The sequence below is a fragment of the Notothenia coriiceps genome, unplaced genomic scaffold, assembly GCF_000735185.1.
Source record: "Notothenia coriiceps isolate Sejong01 unplaced genomic scaffold, NC01 NC01_scaffold00009998, whole genome shotgun sequence".
Lineage (NCBI taxonomy): Eukaryota > Metazoa > Chordata > Actinopteri > Perciformes > Nototheniidae > Notothenia > Notothenia coriiceps.
The window spans coordinates 508,051-520,346 of NW_011342699.1; the positions used below are offsets into that span (position 1 = coordinate 508,051).

Sequence of the window (12,296 nt, forward strand, 5' to 3'; positions counted from 1 at the left end):
TGTCATGCTTTTCAGGTTATTACCCGTCCCCTTGTGTGTTATGAAGGTTTTTATGCATGTAAACGGTCTGCAGAGTCAAAAACCTCAAAGTACACCCTGTAGCGAGTAAAACTCTAACACAGAAAATACCTCCCCAAAACGCCTCGTTGGAGATACGTCACTGTCCATTGATTCTTCCGGGTACCACATGATGTCATGCGTTGCCCGGAACCAAATGGACCAATCCGTGGAGCCGTTACGTTACGTCCGCGGAGCCGTTACGTTAAGCCCCCGCTGATTGGTCCAAATTGACCAATCCACGGACTTCCTCACACACACACTCAGTGCAGGCAGCTCTGCTGATCTCTCCTCCCTGGCTGCAGGCTGATAACAGACAGTTGGGATCGCGGCGAAATTCTCTCTGCAGACCCATTCTCACAGCGTTTATCAACCTTTTTCTTACTCAATATCAAGCCACACTTATTGTTTTTACTTCGGCTGTGACTTTGTGTGTGCTCAGGGTGAGTTTGTTTCGCTGTGTATCGCTAAACAAGGAAACCACACCTCCACGGAGCTCAGCACGATTCACAACGTCCCGACCAATCAGAGCACACTGTGCTTACAGGGAGGGTGGGGGCTGGAGCTACTGGAGCTACAACGAGCCGTTAAAGGCAGAGAGTGAAATTCAGTGAATGCTGTTTGAGAAACCAATGTGAGTTTGGAAAATTGCACAATATAAATCTATTCTAGTAGACCTCAACAATGGAATTATGATCAGTGGAAATGGCCATGACATGGGACCTTTAAGTATAAGACGTTTCCATGACATGGTCAAAAATGTCTCCGGTGTTGACGAGGTTCTATTGATAAACTAAACTAGACAGATTTGTGTGTGACAGGGAGAACAGGCTACTATCTGGTGGTGTGCGAGTATTCACTGGTCACATACATGAACTCAGTGTTCTGGCGCACAGGTGTGCCTCCACCATTCCACCTAGTAAAAAGAAAAATACAGGAATTGCCTTCCAGCTACTTCAAAGAAAGCGCTAACCTGTAAATATAACATTTGAATGTCTCGGACTCTGATGAATAGTGCATTAGCATCCAGTTTAAACTGTTCCGGCTTTAAATGCATGTTTATATATCTGAATGATGTTGCTTTTACTTCAAATGTCCTGTACTCACTTTGGTTTGATTGCATCCTCCTGATTTTCCTCCAGAAGGTCATAGATGTAGTTGTTGTAGATTTCTATGTAGGAGACGAACACGGTGTAGCTGCTGTCCTCATCCACAGCGTCGGTTTTATAAGCCTCCGCTGACGTGATCATGTCAGCAATTTCCGGATCTTTTTGTCTGAAATCAGAGCAGTGACTCACATGTTATACATCAGTTACACTGTAGCAGGACGCTGGTGTCGAACAGGACTTTGACTTACCTGGAGGAGGAAGATGAAGATTTAGGAACAGGCATGTTGTTTTCCCGCCTCTGGCGCTCCAATAAAGCATCGACTTCATTCTGGACCTCCAAGCCATTTTTTTCATCAGTCTTTAAAACCTAAAAAAACAAAACCCAGGAGTAATTCAATTGGGTAAATAAGCTGAAATTAGCAATGATTTACTGATTTTCAATTGTTTAGGCAGCCTACTATTAGTTAAAGCAGTTGTATTTACTTTATTAGTGTTGGTACAACAGATGATCAACAGTGTTCTTGAATGTTTACTTACATATCTTTTGGCCTGGTAGGGTCCTATACTGTTGAAGATCATGTCAAGTGAGCGAGGGAGAAGACCACCCTGGCCCGGAGAGCCAGTCATAGTGAACGTCTTCCCACTTCCTGTGACCCCGTACGTGAAGAGCAGACCTGCAACAACAAGGCAAAATTGCACTTATTTTGTATGCAAATGAGGCAGCTGGCAATAGTTAAACTGTTATTATTTAGTAAAAATGTGTTTTCTTCTATAGCTGGCCAGTTCTCTTACCATTTTTTCCATGGATGAGGTCATCAACAAGAGGTTTGGCCACATGCTCAAACAGCTCTATCTGAGTTATTGACAATCCAAATACTTTTTTGAAGGAATACTGAGTCTGAGAAGCAAAAGAGAATGGAACATTTGAGGGGAACTGTATTACAACAAAGAATATGGCTCACTTCATCATATTGGTTTTTAACAAATTGCATTTGAACACTCGTTTCTCAAAACTTCCGAAACATTTCACATGTGCCTTTTTTGTGTTTTTTAATCAATCTTGACAAACAATGGCTAAGATATATAAGACTATGGCAACATAGACCATACTTATAATACAATGTATTGTTTGTTTTTGGCTTTTTATGAGTTTCTTTTACAATAAAAAAAGCAGACTGAATGCTTTAAAACCAAAATTAGACGAGTTTTAATTTACACGTTGTGTAAAGGACAAGACATTCCTTAGCTTAATAGCAGGAAAACCCCTAATTATGAAAACAATGGGTGGGAAAACATAACCGCTCCAGGTTCAAAATGTCCGTTACCTCTTTGTATTCTCCATTGCGGTTTGTTTTGAAGCCTTCAGGGGCGTGCAGCTGGATGGTGGAGCTGCTTATAACCTCGATGCAGCACTCCTCATCCTCCAAACCCAGGGGCCGTACACGACAGTACACCTGAGCAAAAGCACAGGAGGAGGACATGTTCAGTTGCACTGATTTAATTCAATGTGCTTTATTGGCATGAGTGCAACAAAGCATCAAGTAATCATGAGATTAAAAAGGAAAAAATGGAAGACAAACAAGAAAATACCAAACCTTAAAAAACATACTGGGTCTCTCCAACTGGCTGATGTGTTGATGATTTTGATGTTTCAAGTACATACCTATGAATGGCCTTTTTACTGAAATATAATTTAAATGAATGTGCCTTGCTTCACTACTCTTAGTTCATCGTGTCTTTTGACAAAACAATTACCTTGTAAGTCATTCTTGAGACATTGGACAAAGTAAGTCAGGTTGTTTGAAGGTCATTTTATTATTTGTGTTCAATTGTAGATAGTAACTTCAAACAAACAGTCTCAAAGTTGTGTCCCACCTTTTGTAAAAAAACACCAAGTATAAAGGCAATTAAATCATGCAACATTAGGGGCTTATAAATGCACAAAATTCAGATGTCCCATCCCAGAAGTAAAGAATGCAACAATGTGTGTTATTTGCTAGTTCTTGAACAAACACTCACCCCAACCGGGTCTTTCTGGTTGCTGGAAGGCTTTTTCGGAGGAGGCTTGCGGGGCGTTTTAGCCTTCCTGAAAAAAGAATCACATTTCATTAGCAGAGTGTATTGTTAGCATTAGCTTTCCATTTGAGTAGGCGATGGTGTGAGAGCTGCTCTGGCTAGACGGCTTATTAGCCTCCAGCTAACGCTACGGCTAAGCTAGCTTGCTAAATCACTCGTCATTGATTATAATCCGTTGAAAAAACACATTTAGCATGAGCATAAAACGTATACGTAATGTGCTCCGTTCTAAATTATTTAAAACATAATCGTGTAAAATACTAAAGTAAACTTACGCTTGTCGGATCATTGTTGCTCGCTGTTCCGTGATGTTTTTACCGTTGCCGTCGCTACAAGTTTTGAACTTTCCCTCCGCCTCAAATCAGATGACTTTTTCAAAACGAGCCGGCTGCAGCCAATCAGATCTCACAACAAGCGGACACGTGTTTCCGCCTTCCGCTCCGAGCCTTTTAGGGAACTACAGAAATGTGAAATATGCATCATCTCATAAACCGATACTAGCACACAACCGGATACACAGAAAGGCTAGAAACCACGCAAACTAAAAATAAACAGCAACAAGGAGAATTGGAACTCTCACATTTTTTCTTTTGGCTTTATTGCATCATGTTTAAGCCATGCAATCAACAACACATAGGTATGTTATTCAACAAAAAGAAGACAGATTGAAACTATAATCATAAGAAATTATTAACAAAAAATTATGAGAGTAATAATACATCATTTGTTTTACATGTATTATCATTATTATTGTTTTAATTATTTGTATTAATATTATTATAAAACAATTCATTCATTTTATAGAATATTGTAGAGGCCTATTAAGATTTAGGCAATATTGCAAATAAAGAATAAATAAATATACTTTTTTTATATAGTTTGCGGCTGGTTGGTTGTTTTTTTATATACATATTATAATACATATATATATATATATATATATATATTATTTTGTATAGTAGTAGTAGAAGTACCTATGAGTAGAACACAGAATAAAGAATAACGCTTTTTTTACACTCCATTTTAATTATGTAGCCTAACTTACCGTACTATATGTTTCACTCTGACCAAAATAATAATATTTTTTTCATGAAAGCACTCCCCCTCTGAAAGAGACTGTGCACAGAATCTGAAAGCTGATCTTTTGTAGGTTTTGTAGTCCTACCTGAACACCAAACATGGCCTCCAATAGGTGTTGCTGGCATGGTTGCTGGTAGTTAAAACAACGACCCCTAGCGTCCACCAGCTGTAACACACACACAGTTACAAAACAGAGGGGCAGCCATTAAAGTTCACGTGTGACATATTGCGATATTATGCAAACACTGGAGTTCCTGCACTGCAACAGTAAACACTGAATCTCACAGGTAAGCAGTCTGTCTAAGTCTTTATTGTGGCAACTAGATGAGTAAATGTCGGGTCAGTTCCTCTCTGCTGTGTCGTGTTGAACAGGCGTGTTTTCTTTAGGAGGGAAACATGAAAACAAGACAGGCGAAGTCAGCAGATGAATCTGAATCAAAGGGAAGAGTGAAGAAAAGAGCTGGGGAGAACTCTGGTCCAGCTCTCTCCAAAAAACTACGAGAAAGAAAAGATGGAGAAACATCCAAACAAGGTTTGCAACCCTAATGGTGCAGACTCAGTATGTTGCACATACAATCACGTTCCTGTCATGAAATATAGTTGTTTTTTGCAGTGCCTCCTCTCAAGTCTACAGGAGTCCAGAAGAGAGCAGGGTATGGGAGCATCCTGCACTACCTTTACAAGAGCACTCTGGGACAAAGTCTTCACTCACAGATGAAACAGGTAAGACATCTAAGGCTGTGCAGATTGAGAAAAATAACCTAGCAACGTAATGCCATACCTGTATCAGAATCAGAGTCGGTTGTATTGCCAAGTAGGTTTACACATACCAGGAATTTGCTTTGGTATAAGTGTGGTGCATACAGAAACACAGAAAGGAGAATACGTAGAAACAAATATAATAAAAAAAATATTACTATTATAAAAAATAAAACAAATTGTAAAAAATAAAGACAATATTTACAGAAAATATAATTATGTGGGAAACCGAGTACAGTAAAACATGAAAATACTATGTTCAAAGTGGAGAGCTTTGCTGATTTAAAAAGAGGTATCGTGTGCAGGATTTACAATATTAAAAAGATCAAGATATTGTTTGCATGATGTGCATTCATGGAATGCACAAAGTGTATCTTGGGTGGATGTGACTGTAGTAAACGTTCTCAACATGCGTTATCATTATGTGTATACTAGTGCTTGGTATGTATGCATCATTTCTGCCATGTAGATATCTATGGGCAGATTAGCTCGCAGGAACAGTTGATCATTAAACGTTGTTGTTTGTTGCAGTGTCTTCAGGAACCTTTTGTCCGCTCGCTGTCTTCATATCAGTTCCACGGGTCCACCAGCCCCTTCGACCGCAGGATCACCTGTTTGGAGTGGCATCCCACTCACCTCACCACTCTGGCTGTGGGCTCCAAAGGTGGAGACATATATCTGTGGGACTTTGAGGCGCCTGGGAAGAAAACCTTTCTCCAAGGGGTGAGTGTCTTCATGCTCCATATTCCTTTGTTTCTTCTTTTTCTGCTTTTGAAATATGCAGCAACTTATTCCACAATTACATTTTGAAGCGATTATTAATTTATAAACTGTGCAAATTAGATTAACACGAAGACACACTTGTATTGGTTCTTTGCTTAGATGGGGATTGGAGACTCAGTTACTGACATGAGGTTTAACCGGTTCAATCCCAGTCAGCTGTTCACCTCGTCTATGCGGGGTAGGACAGCTCTTCGAGATTTGAATGGGACGATTCTATCAGTGTTTGCCAGCACAGACATACGAAAGTAAGAGTTGTCCTTAAGCTGCAATCCAAAAAGTAGATTGCAGGCCTGAGTATCAGTCTTCTTATCAGGCTCTCTTGGTTTATTGCCAAACATTTGTGTGGTGTAGATCACTACAACTGCAACTAACCATTATTTTCAGTATCTATAAATCTGACAACTTTTCTTTGGTCAATAAAGCATCCATCCAAAGTTTTTCAAAGTCCAAAATAATGTTTTAAATGTCTTGTTTTGTCAATCCATAAACCAAAGACCTTCGGTTTATTACTAGATAAATAAATAAAAAGCAGGAAAACTCCCTAATTTGAAAATAATTTGAGTAATTATAAGAGTTTACTGATAACTGTCCTGCGTTTCTGTGCACAGAACGGAGCAGGAGACTTTATTGGAGGGATGAAATTTTGCCCGTCAGACCCCTCCAAAGTAATTGTGGCTTCTGGTGAGGGCACACTGAACATGCTGAGCTTTGAGGGCCGCCCACCCACCGTTCTGTCCCGAACTCAAGACTGTGGCCACGATCACCACAATGTTTGGTGAGGAAACTGAGAAGAAGACTGACACTCAGAAAGATCAAAAGGGATCATGTGATCTTCTCATTGTTATGTTGCTATGGTGAAGTATAAAGCTCTACAATGTATCCCCGACTTTTCAGTTTTTCATTAAATAAAAAAAGCCTTGTTTTAAGATTTCTAACGCTACATTTCTTAGACAAATCAACACATATTTTTGGTTGATATGCTATATAGAGACAACCTTTAGTTTAATGTGAGCACTTAAAAATCAGCTAGTAAATAAATAGTTTTCACTTTACAGCAATGATAAGTAAACTTTCAAATATTTAATTGACTCTCATTCTGTTGAATAAAAATAAAACTCACTTTGTTTTGTTTCTTACAGTCACTGGTACTGCTGCGTGGATGTGTCTGTAAGTCGACAGATGCTTGTGACAGGGGACAATGTGGGACAGCTCGTACTCCTGGGTTTGGATGGCCAAAAGGTATGTCTCCATTCCCCGAAAGTTTAACTTAAGTCATTATACTTTATTTAAACGAGGCGACAAAAGACATGAGTTGATTTCTGGCCACTAAAGAGAATCAGTATTTCTCCCAACTAACAGTTCCAAAGTGTTTTTGTGATGAATTCAGATTTTATTCTTGAATGCCTTTTTGTTCTATTTTGATGTTGCAGATTTTCAGTGAGAAGTTGCACAAAGCCAAAGTTACCCATGCAGAGTTCAACTCCCGCTGTGATTGGTTGTTGGCGACGGCATCAGTCGACCACACGGTGAAACTTTGGGACCTGAGGAACATCAAAGACAAGAAGAGCTTCCTCCACGAGATGCCGCATGATAAAGCTGTCAACTCAGGTGAAACCCTGACTCAGAAAACTCTACTACCATCATCATACCATAACATCCACGTTTTATTAATAATTAAAATAATTCATTTAGTTGTGAAGTAGTAGATGCAAGAGTCACTGTTGGTGATAAATGCAAGTTGTTTTGTCTTTGGACATTTAGTTCAGATTTCTTAATTTATCTGATGAAAATGTAGACCATACCTTAAAGTCTTTACATCCATGATTGGAGCAGTTGTAAAGAAAATCTTTGTTATTTTGTAAATCTGTTATTACAGCCTATTTCAACCCTCTGGACTGCTCCAAGTTGCTCACCACAGATCAGTACGACCAGATCCGGATCTACTCCTCTCCTCATTGGTCGAAGCCTCAACATATCATCCAACATCCACACAGACAGTTTCAGCATCTCACGCCCATCAAGGTTTAATTCTTATCCAGATGTGTATGTTTCCTTTGCTAACTTATCCTGAGACAACCACTAGTTGTCCTAGTTTGGGTGCACAAAGGATCAGCGCATATACACAAACAAACACGGACATCAAAACATTTGTAGAAAATGAAGGCAAAGGTAGTACATAAGGTACATATCTCAGTGTGGTTGGATACAGTTTGAGATGATACAATTCTGTTATGTATTTATTAATGGCTTATCTGATATGGACAGATACATTATTATTTAAGGTATTTTAAATATATTTAGACATATTAAAGGTAATTTACAGCATTAATATCTAATTCTTAACTGTGAATGGTTTTCATTTATTGAACATTAGAAATGTATTAGTCTGGCCAATCCAAGACTTCAATGCTGAAGGGCCAATGGATCTATAGTGGGGGTCAGCACAAAGGTCAAGAGAACCCACATTTGAAAGGGAGACAACGGATGGCCAAGAAACTAGTGATCTGTTAAGAACAGAACCAGCACTACTGGTGTTTTGTATGCCAGCTAGTGAGGGTGGACAAGTTTCCTACCATTGAAGTTTCAAATAATTGTGTTAATTACCTATTGTAAAGCATTTGAACATTCTTTTGTGTCACATGTTCATTATTAAGTTGATGTATAACTGTATAGTATCTTAGTTATTTAAAATATAAGGTGACTAAAAATGGCAACCGTATTTTCAGTTTTGGCAACAAAAAGCTGATGCCTGATTGCCAGCCTGGCAACCACTTTTAAAAGTTAGCGTTGAGCCCTGCATTATACATAGACAAACTGAAAACAGTTATCCAATGAAAGTGTCCTATATTGTTTTAGAGTGCAACACTGTCCTTAAAAGGGCTTTTATTATGCTTGTATCTGGCTTTTGTTCGTTAAGAGATTACAGTGAGGTAAAAAGAATGTAAACAGGTACAGGAGCTACGATAAAGCACAAATTAAAAACACAATATTTCACAATCTAGACATAGGTACAGTGTAGCTGCTCTCGTGGATCTACTCAAGCTCTGCAACCTGGCGTTACTATCTATTCTAATCTATTATTTCTCTCAAGGCCACATGGCACCCTGTCTATGACCTCATCGTGGCGGGCCGTTACCCCGACAACCGGGTTTGCCCCGGTAACGAGAGGACCATCGACATCTTTGACTCCAACACAGCAGAGCTCGTGTGTCAACTGCAAGATCCCGCCGTCTCAGGGATCAAATCTGTGAGTATGACTTTAAAAACACTGGGCGGGGGGAAATGGAGACAAGAAACCTGTGGTCTTTAACACCAATAATGATTTATTTACAGGTAAATAAATTCAGTCCAATGGGTGATGTGATTGGATCTGGAATGGGTGAGTTATCCATTTAAGTGATTTAATGTCTGATCATAGCAGTTGTGTGAGAGGAGTTAAAGTGTGTCACTAAAGACACTTAATGTTCACTGCAGGTGTGTCGGTGCTGGTCTGGAATAGAAACAGGTTGTTGATGAGCGATGAGTCCACAGCGCAGGAGGAAACTTCTGCCTCAGCGGAAAGTTCAGGAAGCCAGCGGAGGAATCGGCCGCGCCCCAGCAGGGAGAGGAGAGGACCGGCTCTGGATGCAAAGCTCAAGAAGAAACTGGCTTCTCTGGAAGAAACAGAAACCAAGACCAAGACTAAGACTAAGAGTATTAAAGAAAAGCTAGCAGAGATGAGGAAGAAATAAACTATACAATAGTGTAGATCTGATCCATCTACTGAAGCCTTTCCCAACCATGGGGCCACAGCCTATTGGTGGACCTCCGAGCACCATGTGTCTTCTGAGATTAAACTAAGAATGCCTTCAACCTATTGGACTGTAATTGACCAACACTGTACACTTTGATTACATTGAAAAGGGAAACTATATTTATTTCCATTTTCTATTTTCAGGCATGTTGTCACCGTACTGTTCATCTTGACTATAAAATACATCACTGGTTGTCTGATGGAAAAGAAAATAACTTTTATCTTCAAACATGTTATGTTATTCATGCGATAGTAGAACTGTCCATGTCTATACATTCCTTTGTATTTCAGTGTTCTTTCTGTCTCAAATTCAGGGATTGTTCAAATGCAAACATGTTCTTTTATAATGTATAACGTTTTTTTATACTTCAATAAAGATTACAACATAATACATGATTGAGGTTTTTATTTACAAATCTTTGAATACACATTAAAGGAAGATGTAGGACAATTGCTGACACCTTCATCTTATGCAGATAGGCAGTTTTTGTATCATGCATAATTGAAAAGATAACTTCCACGTAGTTCATGGACCGTAACATTTGCCAGCTGGAGGAGCACTTCACTCCAGGCCTCCTGATGCTCTTCTCCATCCTGATGCCTGGCCTGTTGGGCAGAGTACACCATGCTCAGAACAAGACCGTCAAACTGATCCGGAGTCAGCGGCCGATTCTGACTCTTATGAGCTGCCACCATCTGCTCCATGGAGCTCGGACTTCTGGGAATGTTGTCATTGATCTGGGACAGGAAAGCCCGCCCCGTCCTCATGGATGCCATCTCCTTGTCCAGCAGAACAATGTTGTTGTCATGGTCGATCTCCACCCCACCCAGCAAAAACTGAAAACAGGATAGAAACATTTAAATATATAGAATTCTCTGCAAGTTAAATATGGCCCGGTATGTGATTTAAATGCATGAACACAACTCTGAAATGAAAAAAGTACCTCAAACATCAGGTTTGCATCAAAGACAGATGAGCCAGTTTTAGGAGGTGTTGGACTTCTGCCTGCAGCCACATCTAAAGTAGAAAATACTGCAGTTTAACACAATGGAGATGCAGGAAAACTATCTGTGCATTGACACCTTGTAATGCTATGAAATGCATATTGATTTCTGCATGCTTAATCATTATATAACCTAAAGTCACTTTCCTGTCAGTACATTTTCAGTTTTCACTTACCTTGCAGCCCTTGCTCCAATGAAAGCCATACAATGACCTGAAGGCAGAATTTAAGATGTTTTTTCATATTCTTCTTTAGATTGTTGCAGTCAGATTAAACGCTGCATCCTTCTTTGCGCTCCCTCGGACACTTGTGTGAGTCAGGGCAGAAACAGCTCAACTTGAATACCACTCATTCTTCCACCTTGGAAAATAGTAGCAAAAGCCAGATGGCTGTGATGCAGAGCAGAGATACTTTTTACAATCTCTTTATGATCCACATGCCGAACTCTGAGCTACAATGACTTAAAGTTCACAGAGACAATTTACCCTTTATACCCAAGAACAAACAAGTCATTCAGTAATAAATGCTTTTCCCTGAACAATGCAAACAAAAGTAATAACCAAAAACAATCTTTCACAAATTCAGTTTCAGTTAAGGGTACTTCTCAGCATAGATACATCTACATTTATTAAATATCAACATAATCAGAAAGTAAGGTAATACCACATATAGACAAATGCCACAATAGAGTTGGTCTCATGTAAAGCAGATTGGTGAAGATTATGGTATGCACTTTATACTGTAACAAAGGCATTCACTTTATCATGTCTTGACTATGTAAACTACTGAAGTCCTTAGCGGTCCAACTTCATAGCTCATTCACTTCATTTGATTTACTTTGTAAAATTAAAGTTTATGTGAGCTGAGGTTATGCCCAGCATTATTGACATCAGGAACTACTGTATTTCCAGTGTGTTGTAGTTGCGCATCTCCTCCACTTGGCAGCAGCAGCACCAGTTGACTGCTCTTTTCTGACAGATGGAAAAGTGTATTTACTTCCGGTGAAGAGTTCAGTTGCTCCTGGATAATAAAGTACTCAAATAAAGGTAAATGCGACTGTTTACTAGTCTTTCTTAAAAATAATTTTGACAATGTGGTTTCGAATTTGCAGTGCTAGTTATAACTATACCTCCATGATATCACGGTTAAATTGTGACTCGCCTGTGTAGCAAGCTAATCCTGAACGTAAACACAACACAGGGTTAGCTAGCGTTAGCTTCCTACTACCGTTACACCCACACTGCGCATTACCGCAGACATTAACCTAAATAAATATCACTCATCACAGTATTTAACAACAGTATAACCACTTTTTTGAGAAGATGCTTCTGTGGTTTGATATGAAGATATGCAATCATTTATTAAATACGTTTAGCAGAAACGACTGCTAATTAAACGGTTCTGCACTATATCCTAACTCAGTGAAAGTTTTAATATTTGTATGTTAATCTGTATCAGAGTGTTTTTTTTTTTTTAATGTATGACAATTTTGGAGTTATATATATATAGTGTTTTACTGAACAATTTTTACTATAACACATTACTATTTAACAACACCACAATAACCATTAAGACCATGAAGTTGAAGCAACATCAAAGCTACAGGGATAACCACTATTAGCCTACTCCAGATAT

At 39.1% G+C, this 12,296-nt stretch overlaps 3 protein-coding genes across 4 annotated transcripts in view; 1 reads left to right on the top strand and 2 right to left on the bottom strand.

Annotated features, from left to right (window-relative positions):
- Nucleotides 1–3,590, bottom strand: part of kif23 (kinesin family member 23) — a 14,978-nt gene extending 11,388 nt beyond the window's left edge. Inside the window, 7 exon segments of the mRNA XM_010771448.1 lie at nucleotides 1,165–1,332; nucleotides 1,415–1,533; nucleotides 1,704–1,840; nucleotides 1,959–2,064; nucleotides 2,492–2,620; nucleotides 3,186–3,252; nucleotides 3,518–3,590. Coding sequence (XP_010769750.1) covers nucleotides 1,165–1,332; nucleotides 1,415–1,533; nucleotides 1,704–1,840; nucleotides 1,959–2,064; nucleotides 2,492–2,620; nucleotides 3,186–3,252; nucleotides 3,518–3,531 — 740 coding nt within the window. The 5' untranslated portion in view covers nucleotides 3,532–3,590.
- Nucleotides 3,591–4,429: 839 nt separating this feature from the next.
- Nucleotides 4,430–10,146, top strand: ddb2 (damage-specific DNA binding protein 2). Of its 2 annotated transcripts, none has more exons than XM_010771451.1 (11): nucleotides 4,430–4,609; nucleotides 4,710–4,854; nucleotides 4,936–5,045; nucleotides 5,613–5,804; nucleotides 5,964–6,109; nucleotides 7,004–7,103; nucleotides 7,295–7,472; nucleotides 7,741–7,886; nucleotides 8,956–9,111; nucleotides 9,198–9,243; nucleotides 9,339–10,146. In XM_010771451.1, exons 2-11 carry the CDS (start codon nucleotides 4,719–4,721, stop codon nucleotides 9,593–9,595), a joined length of 1,467 nt encoding a protein of 488 aa, XP_010769753.1. In that variant the 5' UTR covers nucleotides 4,430–4,609; nucleotides 4,710–4,718; the 3' UTR covers nucleotides 9,596–10,146. The 2 variants fall into 2 exon arrangements, with proteins under 2 accessions (XP_010769753.1, XP_010769752.1); XM_010771450.1 differs by lacking the exon at nucleotides 5,964–6,109 and adding an exon at nucleotides 6,473–6,639 and having other exon boundaries at nucleotides 4,432–4,609.
- Nucleotides 10,049–10,985, bottom strand: LOC104945737 (protein FAM180A). The gene is made up of 3 exons (XM_010771449.1): nucleotides 10,838–10,985; nucleotides 10,602–10,675; nucleotides 10,049–10,494 (listed from the first exon to the last, which is right to left on the bottom strand). The coding sequence occupies exons 1-3, from the start codon at nucleotides 10,902–10,904 to the stop codon at nucleotides 10,150–10,152; spliced, it is 486 nt and encodes a 161-aa protein (XP_010769751.1). The 5' UTR covers nucleotides 10,905–10,985; the 3' UTR covers nucleotides 10,049–10,149.
- Nucleotides 10,986–12,296: the final 1,311 nt, after the last annotated feature.

Bases quoted from the DNA above. Each gene is read 5' to 3' on its own strand.
- LOC104945737 (XM_010771449.1), bottom strand. From the start codon at position 10,904: ATGAAAAAACATCTTAAATTCTGCCTTCAGGTCATTGTATGGCTTTCA. The intron at 10,676-10,837 runs GTAAGTGAAAAC...TTTCTACTTTAG, and splicing joins ATTGGAGCAAGGGCTGCAAG to ATGTGGCTGCAGGCAGAAGT. The intron at 10,495-10,601 runs GTACTTTTTTCA...TCCTGTTTTCAG, and splicing joins ATGCAAACCTGATGTTTGAG to TTTTTGCTGGGTGGGGTGGA.
- ddb2 (XM_010771450.1), top strand. From the start codon at position 4,719: ATGAAAACAAGACAGGCGAAGTCAGCAGATGAATCTGAATCAAAGGGA. The intron at 7,104-7,294 runs GTATGTCTCCAT...TTGATGTTGCAG, and splicing joins TGGGTTTGGATGGCCAAAAG to ATTTTCAGTGAGAAGTTGCA. The intron at 9,244-9,338 runs GTGAGTTATCCA...TGTTCACTGCAG, and splicing joins TGTGATTGGATCTGGAATGG to GTGTGTCGGTGCTGGTCTGG.